At 42.8% G+C, this 22488-nt stretch overlaps 1 protein-coding gene across 1 annotated transcript in view; it reads right to left on the reverse strand.

Moving 5' to 3' along the window:
- Window positions 1-1478: 1478 nt before the first annotated feature.
- LOC120056872 (serine/threonine-protein kinase 10-like) overlaps window positions 1479-22488 on the reverse strand; it is a 52294-nt gene continuing 31284 nt past the window's right edge. Inside the window, exons 8-19 of the mRNA XM_039005128.1 lie at window positions 17599-17739; window positions 12011-12622; window positions 8563-8693; window positions 7159-7282; window positions 6166-6345; window positions 5813-5905; window positions 5588-5717; window positions 5159-5283; window positions 4670-4858; window positions 3239-3364; window positions 2866-2979; window positions 1479-2678 (exon numbers count right to left, since the gene is read on the reverse strand). Of these exons, the coding sequence (XP_038861056.1) occupies window positions 2538-2678; window positions 2866-2979; window positions 3239-3364; window positions 4670-4858; window positions 5159-5283; window positions 5588-5717; window positions 5813-5905; window positions 6166-6345; window positions 7159-7282; window positions 8563-8693; window positions 12011-12622; window positions 17599-17739 (2106 nt within the window). The 3' untranslated portion in view covers window positions 1479-2537. The remainder of the gene's footprint in view (window positions 2679-2865; window positions 2980-3238; window positions 3365-4669; window positions 4859-5158; window positions 5284-5587; window positions 5718-5812; window positions 5906-6165; window positions 6346-7158; window positions 7283-8562; window positions 8694-12010; window positions 12623-17598; window positions 17740-22488) is intronic.

Below are 22488 nucleotides of genomic sequence, written 5' to 3' on the forward strand. Positions count from 1 at the left end.
GAAAAACATTGTTGGTGAGCGAGAGAGTAGATGTACCTGATAGTTGACCTGATTACTGGACATTAAACAGGTATAGTTGGTCTGAAAACAAGGCCCATTTTCAAAAGCAGACATACATATCAACTGCAAAAAGTTTTTCAAAATAACAATTACAAAACAGAATGATGGGGGGAAAAAACGATGCACTCCCTCAAAGAACCTGGTATACCCTTCTCAGTGCAAAGAAAGGTACATTTGATGGAGCAAAAATATCAGTTTAAAGCTGACAGTGCATTTAATATAAACATCGAAACACAATCAATAACCCTAATAATACACATTTAATTAAATTCTGATCTTCTACCTCTTAAGATTCCTTCAATGACGACAGTATTCCGATTTGGCTTCGTTAGTTCCCATCCAGTGTACTAGTATCGCCTTTACAGTAAAAATGTAGCACAGAAATAAACATGTCAGAGACATTTTAACTTGAAATGAGTCACAACCAGTCTTTCCTAGACCTCCAAAAACAATAATTTGTTCTTCAACCTTGAATTAAAAATGACAGCTTTTCCCTGACTTCTCCCATTTTCATAAGCTCACCTCATCCAAATAAAAAAGGTAAAAACTAACTAAGCAGATCTGTCAATCCACACAATCTGACAGTGAAGACTTTTCAGCATTTTTAGGTTAATATGTACAGCGTTGAAAAATGATTTCAGTGGGAATTCCATTCATTATGTGTCCTCAGAATTCTGAAGATCATGCTCTGCTCTTTTTAAAGTAATATGAACAAATGTTAAAAAAAACAAAAATAAATAAAAATTGGCAAGTAAATACATCTGGGTTGTTCCACGAAATGATGTCCCTTTGATATTTCAAGTACAAATTGTGCAAGTGTCCTTCAATATAGATGTAACATTCAATAAATCAGATTTTTAATATGAATAAAGACTTGCTAAAGTGTGCATCTGTGACTTCTAGGAATATTTTAACCCACTTAACCCCAAAACGTCTCCAGGTTTTCACCATCATTGTAAAGCCCTAGTTTGTGTTGCTTTGACAGTCATTTCTGAAAATAATTTGGTTCATGTTATTAGTGATTCATTGGTAAAAAAAAAAGAATGGCCCTCATTTTAATGTCATACCCTGTTACGTGAACTGAACTCTCGTTATTATATGGTGAAACTATTCCTTTAAAAAAAAAAATAATAATAATACTTTCAAGAGACATTTAACATCTAATATTCAAATCATAGTGTAAAAGCAGGTGAGATGGTTTTACTCTTTTTGGACATTTTCTGGTGTTTTGTGGTGGAAAACTGAGCAGGTCGAGCATAACACGTCAACCCTGTTACCCACAGACAGACAGGCTAGAATAACACGTCAACCCTGTTACCCATAGACAGACAGGCTAGAATAACACGTCAACCCTGTTACCCATAGACAGACAGGCTAGAATAACACGTCAACCCTGTTACCCATAGACAGACAGGCTAGAATAACACGTCAACCCTGTTACCCATAGACAGACAGGCTAGAATAACACGTCAACCCTGTTACCCATAGACAGACAGGCTAGACATTTTCTAACAATAACATTTTTGGGGTAAAGCTTGTATTCAATGGCCCCTCCCTGTTGCACACAACAAGCTTCCATTTGCCCTGTCACAAGGGGATTTATGGCTGACTTAAGATGAAGTCGGCAACTCTGCTACTTTATTTGGCACTTAATAGGCACTTACTATAGTTATTTTTGTATTTAAACCTCTTGACTTTTTTTCAATTAAGTTGAACATTTGCTTTTTATGACAGAATTTTAAAACACGTTTTTTTTTAACCAAATTACACTACTCAAAAGGCACTGTATCGGTGGGATGACTCATCTGCTTTGAACTAAAAGGCTGTTGAGCCAAGCCACACAATGGCAAAGTAAGAGAGATTGAATGGTCATATTTCAGTGTGTTCATTATGCGAGAGACTGTTTTGGATGAAGACAAATATTGCAGTGAAACAAAACTGCTTATTCATTGGCTCCCACCAATACAGCATTGTCTGAAGTACATTTTGGTTTATTTTCCACATTCCACCTGAAACACTGTTCCCCAGCTGACCCTCTTTGGGATATGGGATGCCTCTCCCCACCACACGCTCCTGACTAACTTACAGGTTAGCCTCATGCTTACTGGTCACATAGTAATCCAATGGGGATCTGTAGACTATAAAAAAGGAGAATTCAAAAGGAAACACTGCATGGATGAATAAGATCCTATCAAGCAGCCTGACACGCATGTGGAATTAGACCATCTTCAAAATAAAATATGACCAAGCCTTGACATCTTGGCTTAATCAAATGATAAAATGTTATAAACATGACTTAAAACATAAATATTTCTTAAAAATTAAAGAAAAGTTCAGGAGGAAGACTATCTAGTCAAGCGTTTCTGGTGAGGCTGAGGCATCTGGCAGTGGTCTTTCAGGTTATGATGTGGGATAAGAGGTTAGGGTTGGTCCTGACAGGGAGATAGGAGGGTGTTTAGAGGGGAAGAGATGCCAGGCTACGTGGTAGAGGACTCAGAGTAAGGGAGGAATTTGGTGAGTTTGTTTGGGGAGCTGGGGCTGAGGCACTCGGAGTCCTCACTCATCTTAAAGAAGTCCTCCTGGTCCCTCTTTCTCTGGTTCAGCTCTTCCTCCAGAGCCTGGGAGAGATAGAGGGCGGAGAGAGAGGGGGGGGGGGGGAGAAATAGGGGGAGGGAAAGAGGAGAGAGATGGGTAGAGAGAGATCAAAGCAATGGCAACTCCAGTACTGGATATTAATGTAAATTTGACAACTTTTCAATGTCAACGATATTAACTGTCTGGGACTAAAACAATTCCATTGGATACCGTTTTCCTGGGCTTGAGCTGCTCCCTCCACTCATTGAGCTGGTGGTTGTGCTGCTCATCCAGAGACTTGAGCCTCTGAGTCTCGTTCTCAATCAGCAGGTGGCACTTCTCATTCTGCATGCGCACGCACACACACACACACACACACACACACACACACACACACACACACACACACACACACACACACACACACACACACACACACACTAATATTAAAGCAATACTTGTGGAATGTATTTTCTTTACAAACCCACTGAATTTGTGGAGTTACATTTTACTGTATATTTATGCCACCACTCTAGGCATTGGGGGGAAAGGGGGGAAAAGAGAGAGAGAGAGCGAGAGAGAGCGAGAGATGTACTGTGGTCACCTGTAGCTGCTCCAGCTCCATGACATTGCCTTCACACTGGCCAATCATGTCCCTCATCTGGCTCTCATGCTTCTGCTGCTGGTGCAGCCGCTCAGCCTTCTGACGCTTCTCCTCCTGCTGGGCAAACTGGGGAGGTGCACACACACACACGAAAGAGGGGGAGACAGAGGGATGAGAGATTAGTTTACAACCCTGAGACCTGATACAGTTAGTTCTGTGATATGAATACGATATACACTACATGACCAGAAGTGTGTGGACAGCTGTTCGTCGAACATCTCATTCCAAAATCATGGGCATTAATATGGAGTTGGTCCCCCCCCTTTGCTGCTATAACAGCCTCCACTCTTCTGGGAAGAAAAAAATGGTCCACTAGATGTAGGGACTTGCTTCCATTCAGCCACAAGAGCATTAGTGAGGTCGGGCACTGATGTTGGGCGATTAGGCCTGGCTCGCAGTCGGTGTTCCAATTCATCCTAAAGGTGTTCGATGGGGTTGAGGTCAGGGCTCTGTGCAGGCCAGTCAAGTTCTTCCACACCGATCTCGACAAACCATTTCTGTATGGACCTCGCTTTGTGCACAGGGGCATTGTCATGCTGAAACAGGAAAGGGCCTTCCCCAAACTGTTGCTAGAAGGTTGGAAGCACAGAATCGTCTAGAATGTCATTGTATGCTGTAGCATTAAGATTTAAGCCCAAACCTTGAAAAACAGCCCCAGAACATTATTCCTCCTCCACCAAACTCCTGGCATCTGCCAAACCCAGATTAATCGGTTGGACTGCCAGATGGTGAAGAGTGATTCATCCACTGCTCCAGAGTCCAATGGCGGCGAGCTTTACACCACTTCAGCCAACACTACACATTTCAGCACTCGGCGGTCCCGTTCTGTGAGCTTGTGTGACCTACCACTTCACAATAACACCACTTACAGTTGACCAGGGCAGCTCTAGCAGGGCAGAAATTTTACAGACTGACTTGCTGGAAAAGTGGCATCCTATGACAGTGCCACGTTGAAAGTCACTGAGCTCTTCAATATGGGCCATTCTACTGCCAATGTTTTGCTATGGTGATTGCATGTCTGTGTGCTCGATCATTCTTCTCTAGCCATCACTTGCACAACTTTTCTGATATAAGTATCCATTTGAATAGACATCACAGACATCACAGCCAGCCAGCGAGACAAACTGTACTGTATCGTGTGTGTTCCTGCTGGTACTCATCGAGCTGGCTGGGTGGTTCTTCTGCCCCCTGGAGCCTAACCTTACTCCCTTTACTATCTACCTCTCTAACCTACACTTGACTTCATCCCATGGCTACACTTCAACAGTTACATTTTGTTCCTACATTTACAACGGCAGTCTTCACCCTACTCATCCTCTTCCCTCGTTTCTCCGCCTCTCTCCACCCAGACATTCTGTAGTTCTCTTGTACCTGTTTGATCTTCTCGCGGTCCTCCGAGGCGCTGCCCGTGGAGTTGATGCGGAGGCTCTTCTTGAACATGACCATGCGGGTCTTGCCCTCACTGCGCTGGATCTTGGGCATGCGACCCTTCTCCTGCTGCTGCCGGGCCTTCAGCACCTCAATCATCCGCTGGTTATAGCACTGCATCTGCTCTTGTTCCTGGGGAGACAAAAATAAAATGACTATTTTTAACCTTTATTTAACTAGGCAAGTCAGTTAAGAACAAATTATTATTTTACAATAGGGCCAAACCCTAACGACGCTGAGCCAATTGTGCGCCTGGACTCGAACCAGGGTCTGTGGTGATGCCTCTAGCACTGAGTGCCTTAGACCACTGCGCCACTCGGGAGCCCATCAAAAGCATAGGTACGGATGAGGATGCGCACACACACCTATTGCAAAGGTCAGGGGTTGTTTTGAGGCTTTGCCAGCCACACGGACAGGGTTACTGTACTGTACCTTCTCATGCTTCTTGAGCAGCTGGTGGCGTTGGAGGAAATACTGGTCTTTGAGCTGCTGTTTCAGCAACTGGTGCTTCTCATGAAGGTTCTTCTCCTCTAGGTCCCAGATAGTAGCTTCCCTTTCTGAGGACGGAAAAGTAGAGAGAGTGAATGATAGACTTCTGAAAGCAGCTGAAATAAGAGAAAGAGTGATATTACATTGACATATCGGAGGGGAGATTGTAATCACTCTGAATGAGTAAGCATCTGTTAAAAGTTATTGAGGAGGAGAGGGCTTGAACAGATCAAGGGTATACAGTACTTTAACTGAGCTCAGGGAGTTGTATTCCCTGTGAAGGGGCTCTGACTAGACAACTCTCACTGGATCAGCGAATGTCATTGTGATAAGTGTTGATGGCACCCAGACATCAAGTGTGTGATGCTGTACCTCTGACGAGATGTTGTTTCTTGTCGAGACACTGCCTCTCCGTCTCGGAGATATCCCTCTTGTTCTCTGAGATTATGCTCTTCAGCGTTGTGTCCAGGTGGTTCTTCTGGTCCGACAGGAAGTTCTGCTCCTGAAGCACAGGAAACAGGAAGTGATGAGACGTTAGCATTTGAACTGGATTTAGACATCAGTGTTCGAGTGAAAGAGAAAGCAGCTTGTATTTACCTCCGTTTGCTTCATCTGTGTAAAGCTGTTCATTCTCTGTTTCATGGCATCTTTCCGGGTCTTTCTGGGGAGCTTCTCAACCTCATTCTTCACCTGGAAAAATTATTGTAATATACATGGACTTAATGTTAATAACAATACCTCCTTCATTTTTAAACTAATCACCCACACGCTTGATACACACACGCCTTACTATACATACTTGTGAGGACTTTTTGGGGAGCAACAATTGATTCCAAACCCCTAAGCCAGAAAAAGCCTTTTTACAAGTGAGATCCTCACTTCTCTGAATTTGAGTTGGTTTAGGTATAGTAAAACATGTACACACACACATATATTCTCTCTCCTCTCACCTCCTTCTTCTTGTGCTTCATCTGCTCCTGGAACTTGGTGTAGTCGCGGTCCTGTTCGGCGCGGATGCGTTTGGTCTCGTCCCTGAGCCTCACGGTGTGGTCCGTCTCCATCTTCTCAATGGTCTGCTTCTGGTGCTTCTCCAGGGTCTCCAGCTCCGTGTCGTAGTACTTCTTCTTCACCTGGGAGGAGCAGAGAAAGAAATTGAACACCTTCACCATGAAATAAACTATCACCATATTTATATCATAAGTAGCCATGATCCTGGTCATCCAGATGGGCTGGAAGGAGTTAGCTGGAGAGGGTAGTAGAGGTTACTGTGGAAAGTAGAATGTACATTTTATTTTTATATAATTTGTAAAATGTCAAAAAAGGGTATCAGAGATAATATCCCACATTTAATAATAATACATTATTATTATTATTAGGTGGGTGCTTGACACTGACAGATTTTTAAGTTATTCATTTGTTAATTGACAGACATAGAGGTTTTCTTCGTCTTATATTTGTCTTGGCGAGGGGGATGTAGAAAAAGGATTCCATTAGACAGCTATCCAATGGGAGGTTAACGCGACACGGCGGGGGGGGATATTGACGCAACACGGCGGGGGGTGAAGTTGACGCGACGGGGGGGAGGACGTTGACGCGACACGGCGGGGGGGGGGGCGTTGACACGACACGGCGGGGGGGGGGGGGCGTTGACACGGCACGGCGGGAGGGGCGTTGACGCGGCACGGCGGGAGGGGCGTTGACGCGGCACGGCGGGAGGGGCGTTGACGCGGCACGGCGGGAGGGGCGTTGACGCGGCACGGCGGGAGGGGCGTTGACGCGGCACGGCGGGAGGGGCGTTGACGGAATGGAGGAATTCTGGAGTAATGGAGGAATTCTGGGATTTCTTCCATTAGTGGTGGGAGGTAAAGGAATACCATGGTGTGTGTCAGAGGCTTCTATCAGTGCAAACACTAAATGAGGGGGGTGTGTGTGTGTAGACCTACGTTCATCTCCTGGTCGAAGCGTCGCTGCATTTGCTCTCTTTGAGCGTCCAGCTTGGTGTTGAGTAAGGCCTGAGCACGGTGCTCCTCCTTCTGCAGCAGACGCAGGTCCCGCAGCTCCTGACGCCTGCGCGGGCACACACACACGCGCATACATGACACACACACACACAAAGTTCAAATATTCTTACTGTCATAGGTCTTGACTTTCACATACTTTGACAGTAAAAACACTGGGAGATATGACATTTCCTAAAAAGACTTGGAGGCAAATAATGCATCAAAGATCTAATAAACAGTCGGTCACAGCATTGTAGACTGTATCAGTTATAAACAGTCAGTCACAACATTGTAGACTGAATCAGTATTAAACAGTCAGTCACAACATTGTAGACTGAATCAGTTATAAACAGTCAGTCACAACATTGTAGACTGAATCAGTTATAAACAGTCAGTCACAACATTGTAGACTGAATCAGTATTAAACAGTCAGTCACAACATTGTAGACTGACTCAGTATTAAACAGTCAGTCACAACATTGTAGACTGAATCAGTTATCACCATGACACAAAAGATCCTTTCATATTAGAAGACAGAATATATTCTCTCCATGAGATAAGAGGAGAGTTTAGGGAATAGTCTTGCTTCCTCCATGAAGATGACAACAGAGAGCTTAGATATGAGAGGAATCTGACTACCGTGTGAGTGACAGTGTCTGAACCATAGATTGAACTGATGAACCAACACAGGGTGTGGTGTCACATTATCACCACTAGATGGCAGTGAGAACACTAGGCTACTGGCTCAAGGTCTTCAAATGAGGGAGAATGACTGTTCAGAACAGTGAACACTGATTGTAAACCCCTCAATTTCCAGATTATCTATGTCGTCGATTGGGGGGGATTTAGGGAGTCATAATAGTCATGTGAAATAGTGAAATATTTGTCCCATATAAAACCAGTGACTGGTATACATTGTGTTTACTAGTAAACTAAATATCTTATCACTGTTAGGGATTTATCACAATCCTTCCTTATCACTAAGGAATATAGAATGTTCCATGCCTTGTTGTTCACACGACTCACACTGATCTGTGGCAATTGTCTCATCTATTGACATTTGCAATTTTTCAGCTGAATTCTTTTCAGATGAAGTCTAGCCACTTGTTGCTGTCACAAAGCTCCTCTTGTGTATTTGTGCACTGATCTCAAAGGGAAAAGAGCAGACCAGGATGCCCAAAATAGTCTGTTTACATTAGGGACCGCCGAACACGGCCCAGGCTCTCAACAACTCAGTGTAGCAGAGATCCTGTTTTATACAGAGAGACGAAGTAGACCCGGCCCTTTCTCCTGGCCTTGATTCAGGGAGAAAACACGAAGGGTTTACCAGGAAGCAGTGAGACTTGCCTGAGAAACCTCATCTCTTCATCTTTCTTCTCATCGTCGCTGATGATCTTGGATGTGGTCACACTGACCTGCACGCCGTCGATGACAAACTTCCTGGTGCGCTTCAATGTCTTATTGGAGAAGCGAGAGTCCTGGAGGGGGGAAGGGAGTACTTTAACTTTTTGCACATCGTTACAACGTTTTGTCTCTATTATTTTGGAATGTGTGCAAGTGTAATATTTACTGTTCACTTTTTATTGTTTATTTCACTTGCAATAAAGCCCCTTGAAAATGAGAGAAAGAGAGAAAGAGAGAGAGAGACGGAGGTAGAGGTAGAAAGTGATTAAGAGGCTACTATATAGAGTAAGGCTTCGTGTGTTTAGTGTCACAATTGGGTGACTGACTGCAGCAGTGTTGTTTACACTGTTAAGACCATTTTTAAATCAGGAAATATAGTCCCCTTCATGTTTTGTTTCCTTTCCTTGAAACATGAGAACAACACACTAGTGTCTTTAAAGGAGAAGGTGGTGAATGGAGAACACTGTATAGCCTGCCTGCCAGTTGACAGGAAAGAGCAGTACTTGTGTAAGACTATGTGATCCTGCTGGGCAGGTTCCTCTATAATCACACTGCTCTGCTGCACAGGGAGGGAGAGCCAAGCAGGAAGTGAGATTCTCTCTGACAACAGAGCTCTGTCAACCCCCAATACAGTACAAATATAGACAGGCTCCACACTGGTTCTTACTGGGTCAGACCTACTCCTGTCTCTCCCCAGGAAGAGTAGCACGACCCTGGGTGACACGGCCACCTTTCTAAATTCTTAGTGGAAATAATAATCATCCTATTGATGAAAAATGAAAGTGTATAGGGCCAGCTGAACAAACTCTGTTCTCTCTACATCTCTCACCAGAGAAGTAAACATGTCCTGCTGTAGCCATTCTAAACCTTTGACAGAGACACTGTGTGTGTGTGCACACTGTGCATATGTATGTGAATAAGTGAGCACACATCCAGTGTTCTCAGAGGGCCCAGGGGTCTGTAGAGCAGCAGCAGCTCAGCTGGGGCCTCTCATTTTGGCTATAGCCTCCCTCTGTGATCTCTCATACATCTCCATTCATAAACCCCTGGTCCTCCTGACCTGCCCATCTCTCCTGAACACAACCTCACACTTACTGTTACTGGGGCTAACACAAAAATCCCATTCATTTAGCCCAGTGAAAGAAAAAAAAACTGCTGAATAATCTGTTGTGGAAAAAAGACATATCACAAACGGAACACATGTCCAACAATGAATAAAACTCCAGTGATGGCCAGTCCATAAACAACCAGAAACTCCCCCGGCAACAATGAATAGAACTCCAGTGATGGCCAGTCCATAAACAACCAGAAACTCCCCCGGCAACAATGAATAGAACTCCAGTGATGGCCAGTCCATAAACAACCAAAAGCTCCCCCGGCAACAATGAATATAACTCCAGTGATGGCCAGTCCATAAACAACCAAAAGCTCCCCCGGCAACAATGAATAGAACTCCAGTGATGGCCAGTCCATAAACAACCAAAAGCTCCCCCGGCAACAATGAATAGAACTCCAGTGATGGCCAGTCCATAAACAACCAAAAGCTCCCCCGGCAACAATGAATAGAACTCCAGTGATGGCCAGTCCATAAACAACCAAAAGCTCCCCCGGCAACAATGAAAAGAACTCCAGTGATGGCCAGTCCATAAACAACCAAAAGCTCCCCCAGCAACAATCGCCGCATAGAAACGACATCCACAATTCTGAATGCTGAATAAAGCTCAAGACAAAGAGCCATTGGTCATAATGAATGGAAAATGGAATCACATTAATTCAAACAGACTTGGCATTAAAGGATGGATGTGTCCATTTCCCAGAGAACAGTAGTTTGATTCCATCTCAGAGCCTTTTTTGCTAGAAATGCAGCTTTTTTTTTAAACTTAAAAATATCAGCTTGTAGTCAGTGGAGTTCCAGTGCTTGACAAGATCCAAAATGGATGAATTCAGGTTATGGATAGTTTAAAGGGGCAATCTGCAGTTGCTACATCCATTTGTGGACTTATCAATGAATGATATGTACCCATTGATTCTTGAAGAATATAACTTAGAAATGCCTCATGAGCTTAGTTCAGCTGTCATACCCCATCATAACCAAAAATATAAGCTTGTTTAAAGAAAGTACATTTAAACAAACACTGTAGCCTCAAAACATGGTTAAAACTATAATGTTGATATCATGGATGATCAGTCCTTGCATCCATAGCTCTGTCAATGAGCCCCATCCCTCAGCTTTTTACCCAGAAAGCGCAGGCAAGACGCTTCGTTATTGTTTCAAATGCTGATTTCCGTTTTAAAGCAGCACTACGCAGAAATCGCTACTCCATTTTCTGGTCGCTAAAATTCTAATAGTTCACTTAATTTCAGTTTATGTAACAAAACAAGTATAGTGTAGAGAATCATTGTACCATGTAAACCGCTGTGAAATATACATAAACAAAAATATTATTTTCAGCAGTTTGAAGCTGGTGTACAAAACCGAAAATAAAAGATGCAAAAACGAAACTTAATGGGAAGCATAGAAAGTCTGGTGACTTTTTAAAAGGACATGGGGCATAGAGCAAAATTAGCACAACTCATTTCCTGCAATTCTACACATTTTGCCATAGAGTGGAGAGAAATGTTTGCCGTTTTTAATATGACATCTGAGTGACACTGACTTACAAAATCAATGGGCCCCCTGGCCGATAATTCGACCATGAGAACAAGTTTAGATAGCTGACATTTAAACTAACTTAGCAATCAAAAAAATACTGGCATGTGACTATCAGGGACTGACATAACAAGAGAAAACTGTTGATGCACAACCACATTTCAAAATTCTAGTATTCTGACTCGCAACAGTAAGTTGAGATCTCGACTGAGTTCCTAAAATTGATCCGAGGGCCATCAAAAGGAGACAGCCAGTTGCCCATCCCTGCTCTACTCCATCATACCATCTTTGAATGGTCATTTTTTCTCTTTAGAAGTTCGGGTTTAACCAGTTTCATCTTGATAAAGAATCCCAAACATGTGAGAGTATAACTAAAGTTTCACTAGGGCTAATTATCTCCAAACCTTGAATAAAGTAACATAACAAAACTGAAGCTCACTCACTAGTGTTTCCAGTGATTATGTTAATGAGAGCTCAACAACCTCTGCATACTCAAAACAGTTGCTTTGTGAGTAGGTGTTAACCGTGGAATGTGTTAACCATGTCCACAGGTAGCCATTGTTATGTAAAATGCCGCCCAGGGAAGTCCCAGCAGTCTCACCCCAAGTCAGAGCAGGTACACCAAGGCCATAGCTCAGTAAGCCACTGGAGCCTGGTCGTGGAAATAATCACATAGACTTTTTGGTAAAAGACTGGGGTAAATCTTCAGTGGAATGTGACATTAAACATGGCATTACTCACCACCCTGGAGGAGAGGGTCCCGTCGTCCTTGTTGACTGACATGTCTCCTGACAGGTTGAGGCTGATGTCCATGCTCTCAGAGGCAGACATGCTTCCCGCGTCAGAGTACCTCTTGGAAATTCTGCCATTGGCATTGTGGTGGGGCATCAGGTTATCCATGTTAGCCCCTATAGAGGCCCTCTCCGGAGGCCCACTCCTCATGCTGCCATTCATCCCGATCAGAGGAGTGGGGTCTGGGGTAAGGGTGCTGCTGCTGCCCTCCTCCTGGCTTTGGGGTATCTCTGGTACCTCTACCACCTTGGGCTGTGCCAGCAGGGGTGGGTTCTCGGTCTCGGGGGTGTCCACGGGCTTGCCCTCGTCCGAAGTGGGGGTGCTCTTTCCATCCTCGATGCCCGAGTCAGAGGCAGTCTTACCGGAGGTCTCGCTCTCAGGCTTGTCCGAGTCCACAATGCTGATGCCATCGTCGGGGAGTTGTCGGTCCATCAGCTGGTCATCGACCTTGTGGGGTGGTCTTAGGGGGAGTTTGGCCTCGTCCACCACAGGGGTTTTGGAGAGTGTGTCTGTGGGTTGGTCCCCGTCTAGACTAGACTGAGACGGGTCCTTGTCTGGAGACTGGAGAGACGAGAGGAAAGGAGAAGAAATCCATTGTTATTTGAGGCTGTCAGCAGCCAGAGGCACCTTCAGTGCCAATGTTGAAAGTAATCGCTCTAATATGAGCCAAATTAAATGTATGTAGCCTTAATGCCTAATAGTCTTAGTCTCTTGGCTTCATATTGCAGCAGAAAGCTGGTATTGACCTTTAGTGGTAGTGTCTCGTGGAATGCAGTTATTCCTGTTTAAACTCCGACCTACATCAAGTCCCTCTGCTCTGCTCTGAGAACCTGAGATGAGTATGATCTGTCTTGGAGCGTTAAGCAAACAACGGCATCCGCCATATTTACCACTGTGGCCAGCCTTTCAATTGTCTCCTCTAAACACAACTGGAGAAATCATCTACAGATATTAATACCAGAATGAACTAGCTGGGAGCTCTCGGGGGGGGGGGGGGGGGGGGGGGGGGGGTCATTTATCAACCGTGCGTACATTTCTTACTAAATTCTGGCATACGTGGAGATTCTAGGATTTGCGTGTGCAACAAATTATTGCGATTTATCAAACTCTCTCCTGCCTTGGTATCAGCTTTAAGATTAAATAGGCTATTATGCCACGCTCATATCACAAAACAATACTGTAGCCTACCCATACTGTCATAGGTTACCAGTCTATTTACTTTCGAGCATGGTTAGCTATTGAATGAGCGATGGATAAATGGTATCCTGCTTAGTTATTGAATGAGCGATGGATAAATGGTATCCTGCTTAGTTATTGAATGAGCGATGGATAAATGGTATCCTGCTTAGTTATTGAATGAGCGATGGATAAATGGTATCCTGCTTAGCTATTGAATGAGCGATGGATAAATGGTATCCTGCTTAGCTATTGAATGAGCGATGGATAAATGGTATCCTGCTTAGTTATTGAATGAGCGATGGATAAATGGTATCCTGCTTAGCTATTGAATGAGCGATGGATAAATGGTATCCTGCTTAGTTATTGAATGAGCGATGGATAAATGGTATCCTGCTTAGTTATTGAATGAGCGATGGATAAATGGTATCCTGCTTAGTTATTGAATGAGCGATGGATAAATGGTATCATGGTTAGTTATTGAATGAGCGATGGATAAATGGTATCCTGCTTAGTTATTGAATGAGCGATGGATAAATGGTATCCTGCTTAGTTATTGAATGAGCGATGGATAAATGGTATCCTGCTTAGTTATTGAATGAGCGATGGATAAATGGTATCCTGCTTAGTTATTGAATGAGCGATGGATAAATGGTATCCTGCTTAGTTATTGAATGAGCGATGGATAAATGGTATCCTGCTTAGTTATTGAATGAGCGATGGATAAATGGTATCCTGCTTAGTTATTGAATGAGCGATGGATAAATGGTATCCTGCTTAGTTATTGAATGAGCGATGGATAAATGGTATCCTGCTTAGTTATTGAATGAGCGATGGATAAATGGTAGCATACTTAGTTATTGAATGAGCGATGGATAAATGGTATCCTAATATTGGTTGTGTAGTGGGAATATACCAGTCATGTCAGAAAAGGAGGGACACGTCCTGCTATATGATTATGATTTAGGATAAATGGTAGCATGGTTAGCTATTGAATGAGCGATGGATAAATGGTAGCATGCTTAGCTATTGAATGAGCGATGGATAAATGGTAGCATGCTTAGTTATTGAATGAGCGATGGATAAATGGTATCCTGCTTAGCTATTGAATGAGCGATGGATAAATGGTATCCTGCTTAGTTATTGAATGAGCGATGGATAAATGGTATCCTGCTTAGCTATTGAATGAGCGATGGCTAAATGGTATCCTGCTTAGCTATTGAATGAGCGATGGATAAATGGTATCCTGCTTAGTTATTGAATGAGCGATGGCTAAATGGTATCCTGCTTAGTTATTGAATGAGCGATGGATAAATGGTAGCATGCTTAGTTATTGAATGAGCAATGGATAAATGGTATCCTGCTTAGTTATTGAATGAGCGATGGATAAATGGTATCCTGCTTAGTTATTGAATGAGCGATGGATAAATGGTATCCTGCTTAGTTATTGAATGAGCAATGGATAAATGGTATCCTGCTTAGTTATTGAATGAGCAATGGATAAATGGTATCCTGCTTAGTTATTGAATGAGCGATGGATAAATGGTATCCTAATATTGGTTGTGTAGCGGGAATATACCAGTCATGTCAGAAAAGGAGGGACACGTCCTGCTATATGATTATGATTTAGGTCTATATATAATAAAATTAAAATAAATATATTAAGTGACATTCTATGCAAACTGGGTATGGGATCTTTTTACCAACAGAAAATGCATATATTTTATCATTAGGCCTAGACGTTTTAATGTTATTAGCCTACCATTATTATAATTCCTGTGCGTCAATCACCTCCATTTCTCCCAACAACAACAATATTTGCATGCAATACAGTTGATCAACCACTAGAAGTTGCACATAAACATGGTCTGGGATTTGTGTGGCGATACACACACTTTTCCATCAAGTTCAAAACGTATAAATACCAACCTTTACAGGAAAACTAGCGCACGCAAGGTTTAGAGTCTTTTTTCGCACGCACGTTCTCACGCACCTTTGATAAATGAGGTCCCAGGCCCTGAGAGGGCTGTTCACAACCTCTACACTCCACCAATGCACATGCTGTGGGTTCCTGTGCGTGTGCATGCGTGCGCAAAGGAGGTCTAAGGTTTCCTGAAAGATGCACTCAGGCCACGAGTTTCCCTCTGGGGCGGGGGGTTTCTGTTTGTGAGGTGAAAGCAGTTTGGAGTGTGTGCTGATTTCAGACTGTGTCAGCAGCAGCTATAAGGCTAGAGGACAAGACAGACAGCTGATATACTGATGAGCTAAGAGTAGCCAAAACAATAATGAAGACAACTGCTAGGGTCCACCCAAAATGACCGACCTGAAATTACCTCAGGTCCATATCACATAATATATATGAATGACTCATTATCACCTAGAAATAATCCGACCAGTCTAATGTCGTTAACTTCGTTTTAGTACAGTTTTATTAGAAAAATAAGGTATATGTTAACTTAAAGATAAAATCTGTGGAACAGGGGTCATGTCAAACTTTGAATAAGGAAGTTGTCAAGAGGAGAAGCTAAGGCGATATTTGTACCGGTGTGCAGGACAAATAGCATGTATTTTTAGCGGTGGGTAAGTGGGTGTGTGAAAGCATGTGTTCTGGTTTCTGTTCCTTTGTTTGGCTCCAGTGAGTTAGTGTCCTCTGATTTTCTCTCACTTTCTAATCCAGTCCCCCTATACATGCATAGACCATAAACCTATTACTCGATCACATGGCAAGTACACAGAAAAACTTAACTGGAAGTGTTTGATTAGTTGATCTGATAGGATTTGAATAGTAGATGTTTTAGGGGCTGTTTCCCTGAAACAAATGAACATTTTCTATGCAGATTCTCCATTGAGGCTGTTTTTACATCCTGGATGAGGCGCAATCTTTGTGCAAGAAATTGCCTTTTAGTGTTTGAATAGTAGAATGACCATACAAAGAGTCCTCACCATGAACATAGTAGAATGACCATACAAAGAGTCCTCACCATGAACATAGTAGAATGACCATACAAAGAGTCCTCACCATGAACATAGTAGAATGACCATACAAAGAGTCCTCACCATGAACATAGTAGAATGACCATACAAAGAGTCCTCACCATGAACATAGTAGAATGACCATACAAAGAGTCCTCACCATGAACATAGTAGAATGACCATACAAAGAGTCCTCACCATGAACATAGTAGAATGACCATACAAAGAGTCCTCACCATGAACATAGTAGAATGACCATACAAAGAGTCCTCACCATGAACATAGTAGAATGACCATACAAAGAGTCCTCACCATGAACATAGTAGAATGACCATACAAAGAGTCCTCACCATGAACATAGTAGAATGACCATACAAAGAGTCCTCACCATGAACATAGTAGAATGACCATACAAAGAGTCCTCACCATGAACATAGTAGAATGACCATACAAAGAGTCCTCACCATGAACATAGTAGAATGACCATACAAAGAGTCCTCACCATGAACATAGTAGAATGACCATACAAAGAGTCCTCACCATGAACATAGTAGAATGACCATACAAAGAGTCCTCACCATGAACATAGTAGAATGACCATACAAAGAGTCCTCACCATGAACATAGTAGAATGACCATACATACAATTCTCATCATGGACATAATGGCAGCTGGGGGTCGAGGTCACCCCGGGAGTGTGCGGCTATCAGTGTGTGCAGAATGTGCTTGAGTTTGTGTGCGTTTGTATTCTATCATCTCAGTGTGTGTGTGTGTCCCCTCGGCCCCATCTCAGTGTGTGTGTGTGTCCTCGGCCCCATCTCAGTGTTTGCACTCCTAACACCACAGACACACCCCCACACTTCAATGAGCGCTGTCCTGACCACCTCCCCTGCTCAGTCAATACACTCCCCAGTTAGAGGGTAGACCACACACACACACACACTGGTGCACAGGAAGCTGCAGATTGTGGGGTTTAGGGCGTGCTAGCAGAAACATTTTGAAGGAAAGTCAGCAAACATAGAAACTGTCAACAGTTGATGTACTGTAATTCTATACAGCTGTTATTGTACGTAGACATTAAAATGACATTGCTGCACACGTCCTCCTTTGATTTCCCTTCCATTATGATTGGTAATGAGATTCATTCTTGGTTGAATAATCCAAACAACTTTGAGATAGATCTATTGTATAAGGCTAGTCTGAAACAAGCATTTTGCAACAATTTGTGTATGTGACAAATTATTTATTTATTTGAGATTGTGAAAGATATATATATATATATATATATATATATAGATATAGATATATATGATATAGATAGATCTCACACAAACGACAAAGAGGGAGACAATAAAGACACAGTAGAGAGTCAGCAGTAAAAGTCTTACCACTGGGACTGTGAGCTCAGCGGTGTCATCCTCCTCTCCTTCCTCTCTATTGTCCTCAATTTCCTCCATGACTTCAGCCTTCGCCTCGGCAACCAGCTCTTGCAGGGGTCTGTTGGTCTTCACCGAGCAGACAAAGGGGTGCTGGGGGGGGGGGGTAGGGGTAGGGGTAGAGGCAAGACAGGGAGTCAGGACAACCATGTTACAACCCAAGAACATAGAACAGTGACCGGGGGCATAGAAAGCAAAGAGGAACTTTCACTGAAGGGAGAAACTTAATGTGCCACCTGCATCAACCCATGGCAAGAATACCAGAGACCAGGGTATGAGCTGACCCTGATGAAACAATGAAGAGTATATTACCCCAAATCCACATGTGCTAATGATACGAAGTTCCTCGATTAGACAGAGCTAAAAAGAGAATAATAATTTAATTAGAGTGAATGAATATGAGCTAGCTTAAGAGGGGATCATTTGACAGCCACAAATAAGGCTGTGAAAAGGTAAGTGCAGAGAAGATAAAAGAGAAAATCATCCATTATTCAGGTGATTTGCACCACGGGTAATTTAATTGGCCCAGCTGGTGCAGGCAAGCAGGTAGGCATGTGAGAGGAGACTGGCTGAGGAGCAAAGGGACACTCTGGGCTGCCTGAATCTGTGTGGTAGCATTAGCAATAGCTTTTAACTTCTCCAATGACAGAAAATGAATCAAGTCAGCAATGAGTCAGGGGAGAACAGAGTGCCAGCTATCACACAGGCGACAGGAGAACGCCAGGAAAAGTGCTGTACTTGAACACCACACAGCAGTGTCTAGGGTATCAAGTAAAACAGTGTGAAGCATTTTAAAACACGTCACTAAGACTTATGGACTTCGCTCACTGGAAATCCAAGAGAAATGATGAGACATTCTAAAACACATCATCACTTCCTGGGTACACGGTACAAGCTACCTCTATAACTATTATAAAAACCACAAGCTTGGTTTCTGCTGAGCTGAACAGTGTGTCCTTTTCCTGACAGTGTGTCCTTTTACACCGCAGCCCCTCTCTGAGACCCAGCACCTCAGAGTAGGAGTGCTGATCTAGGATCAGCCACCCCCCCCCTCCCCTGGTCCATGTAATCTTATTCATTATGATCTAAAAGGCAAAGCTGATCCTAGATCAACTCCTACTATGGTAGACTCTGCCCCACCGGCTTCAACATGTTTACTATGACATCTGAGCCCAGACAACCAGCGCTACACTAAGCCAACGTTCATTGGGTGAAGAAAGCAAACGGCTACAGGGGAGTGCCTCACCGCTGTAGCCTCCCTCACCCAGGCCTGGCCTGGACTGCTGATGGGCCACGGTGTGTCAAATGCTTCATTGTCAACCAAATGGCCCAGAGGTAGAGGCACAGAATGGCTGAAGTTACTCCCAACTACTGGTCCAGTTAGGATTTGGGCATGGGTAATCTGATCCTAGATCTGTGGTTAGGCCCAGATGGTCCCCACCAGATCCACCATCACGGCCGTGGGGAGTTAAGATACTTCATCATGTGGTTGTGTAGACAACATGTATACAACATTCCTCATATGGGATGAGGCGGCCATGGATATCAAATCGTTATGTCACATGCGCCGAATACAATACTTACGAGCCCTTTCCCAACAATGCAGTTCAAAAGTAAGAAAACTAAATAAAATACAAATAAATAGTACGAATAAAACAACAATAAAGAGACTATATAAAAGGAGTACCCGTTCAGAGTCAATGTGCAGGGGACAAGGTAGTTGAGGTAATATGTACTGCACTGTCGTAACTAGAAGCACAACATTTCACTACACCCGTATTAACATCTGCTAACCATGTGTATGTGACCAATAACATTTGATTTGATGTATGTTGGGGTAAAAGTGACTAGGCAATCAGGATAGATAAACAGAGTAGCAACAGCGTATGTGAAGAGTGTGAAAGTGTGTCTCGGTGTGTGTGGCGTCAATAAGCATGTGTGAGTGTGTTGTGTGTGTGTGAGCGTATGTAGTGTGTGTTCTCATGTGTTGGAGTGTCAGTGTAGTATGTGTGAGTGTGTGGGTCGAGTCCAGTAAGTGTGCATAGAGCCAGTACAAGAGAGTCAGTGCAAATAAAAAGAGGGTCAATGTAAATAGTCAGGGTAGCCATTTAATTAACTGTTCAGCTGTCTTATGGCGTGGGGGTAGAAGCTGTTCAGGAGCCTTTTGGTCCCAGACTTGGCTCTCCGGTACCGCTTGCTGTGCAGTAGCAGAGAGAACAGTTTATGACTTGGGTGGCTGGAGTCTGAGAAATTTTAGGGCCTTCCTCTGCACTGCCTGGTATAGGAGGTCCTGGATGGCAAGGACCTCTGCCCAAGTGATGTACTGGGCATTATGCACAACCTTCTGTGGCTTCTTACTGTCGGATGCCAAGCTGTTGCCATACCTAGATGTGAGGCAGCCAGTCAATATAATCTCAATGGTGCTGTATAATATTTTGAGGATCTGAGGGCCCATGTCAAATCTGTTTGGTCCAGAGCGTTCGATTTGCCACTGACAACTGTGTGCTGTTTTCAAGGGATTGTTAAATAGATTTGAATTATTTAGTTCTAATATCATCACCTCTTGAAGAGCAAAGTCAGAACTACACATTTTCGATTATTCCATGCAAAACAACTCCAACAGCATTATATGCCTACAGCAAGTAAAATGCATGATTTTAATGATCAGTAAACATCAATTGATCATGTAATTTCAGTTGCGTGACAGTAGCCAACATGAATTGGATATTTGAGTGATATAAAATAAGTGAACTATACCTGACCAGTAAGTATGAGTGGTTCATGTTAATTTCCCCATCCTTCATGGGGGAATTAAGCAGCAGAAGGGCCCATTTGCCCATGTAACATTACTGTTTGCTACAGCAGGAAAATAATCCTTCAGCAACAGGAAATGTGAATTGTTATTTGGACTATAATTCATGTTTTTTTTTGTAGAGGTTGACATTTTGTGACATTTTAAAATGGAAATGACAAACTTCAGAAGCCTTTTTAAAACTTGAATACACTACAAGTTTGAATTTCCTTAAGTGCAGGAAAACCCTCAGCAACAAAAGGGTGATCAAATTAAGACCCTACACATATAGCTGATAATGTTTACTTTACCTAATGTACCGTTTTCTCCAACCAACGTAGGCCTAACTAGTGAAGTTAGCTAACGTCATCCCCTTTTCAACATTGTTAAATAATATTTAACCATGATTGCTGCTGACAGACATGATAAGCTACATTGATTGATTGACCACGTCAATCAAATTTGGGGCTCCCAAGTGGTGCAGCGTTCTAAGGCACTGTATCTCAGTGATAGAGGCGTCACTACAGACACTGGTTCGACTCAAGGCTGTATGACAACTGGCCGTGATTGGGAGTGCAATAGGGTGGCGCACAATTGGCCCAGCGTAGTCCGGGTTAGTGTTTGGCCCGGGGTAGGCCGTCATTGTAAATAAGAATATGTTCTTAACTGACTTGAGTAGTTAAATAAAGATTCAATAAAAAAAACTAGCTAGCTAGTAGACCGATCCAATGAACCATTGCATTACAGTTCAAAATGTTGTATAAAGTCTGCCCAAATGTGCCTAATTGGTTTTGTGATACATTTTCAAGTACACAACTGTGCACTCTCCTCAAACAATATAATGGTATTATTTCACTGTAATAGCTACTGTAAATTGGACAGTGCAGTTAGATTAACAGGAATTTATGCTTTCTGCCCATATCAGATATGTCTATGTCCCGGGAAATTTTCTTGTTACTTATAAGGTCATGCTAATCACATTAGCGCACGTTAGCTCAACCGTCTCATGAAGGGGACACCGATCCCGTAGATGTTAACAAGGGATAAACTAGATTACTATATCCAAATGTTGTTTGATTTGCTTTCCATCTATAATAGTGCTGACAGAAGTCCGACTGACAACTTTACCAGAAGATGTCGAGCCCTTTCCAAAAGCCTAATCTCTGATGAAGCAAGCTAAATGACACGTTGTTTGCATTCGCTAGCTAGCTACCCTCACATATCTGAAAATGCATGATAAATTGAGGTTTACTGATTGCCCTATAACTCTGATGATGGAGCTAAATGTGAAATAATTACAAATGTGCAGTTCTGACTATGGTAGCCAAGGGTTGGAAACTTTACGGGAAATTTCCGGATATTTTCTGAAAATATTCCATGGGAAGGTAAGCCTGGGAATAATCGGGAATTTTGCTTAAATTCATCCCAAAAAAATTACTTATAACAGTGAACCTTTTAGGTGGGATACACAAGGCAATTATAGGTCTTGTGGCATATTTTGGTTAAACTATCCCCAATTCAATGGAATTGCAACCCTCTGCATATACTGTGCACTCTTCCATCACATGTACAGCTGAATCTCAAGATCTTGCACACTAATGAGATGCTATTGATCTCACACTACTAGACTGTCTGAGCCAAGGACTACATGCTTTCTGGTAAGTTTTGATTACAATACTGGCTGGGGTGAATATATTTTATATGACATACATGATTTTTTGTTAACTAGTAAATAGTAGCCTACAGTGTTTAAATAATTTCTAACTTGTTAACAATTTCTGCTAGTGTTAATTCCCCTGTTTCTATACATGTTTAATTTTAAAACATGTATCTTATCTCACAAAGGAGTTATTTAAACTAACTGCTTATCTGTACATGGAATTGTATTATTTGGGGTTTTTTGTACCTCCTTTTTTCTAATCTTCACAGGAAAATGCCACGGGCACTATCTGATGTGTGGAGACATTTCACTGCAGCTAATGTAGAAGGAAAAGCTGTGTACATTTGGAAATACTGTACCAAATCATGTGAAAAATGCAAAGATGCAGAAT

The sequence above is a fragment of the Salvelinus namaycush genome, chromosome 12 (genome assembly GCF_016432855.1).
Source record: "Salvelinus namaycush isolate Seneca chromosome 12, SaNama_1.0, whole genome shotgun sequence".
In the NCBI taxonomy this organism is placed as follows: Eukaryota; Metazoa; Chordata; class Actinopteri; order Salmoniformes; family Salmonidae; genus Salvelinus; species Salvelinus namaycush.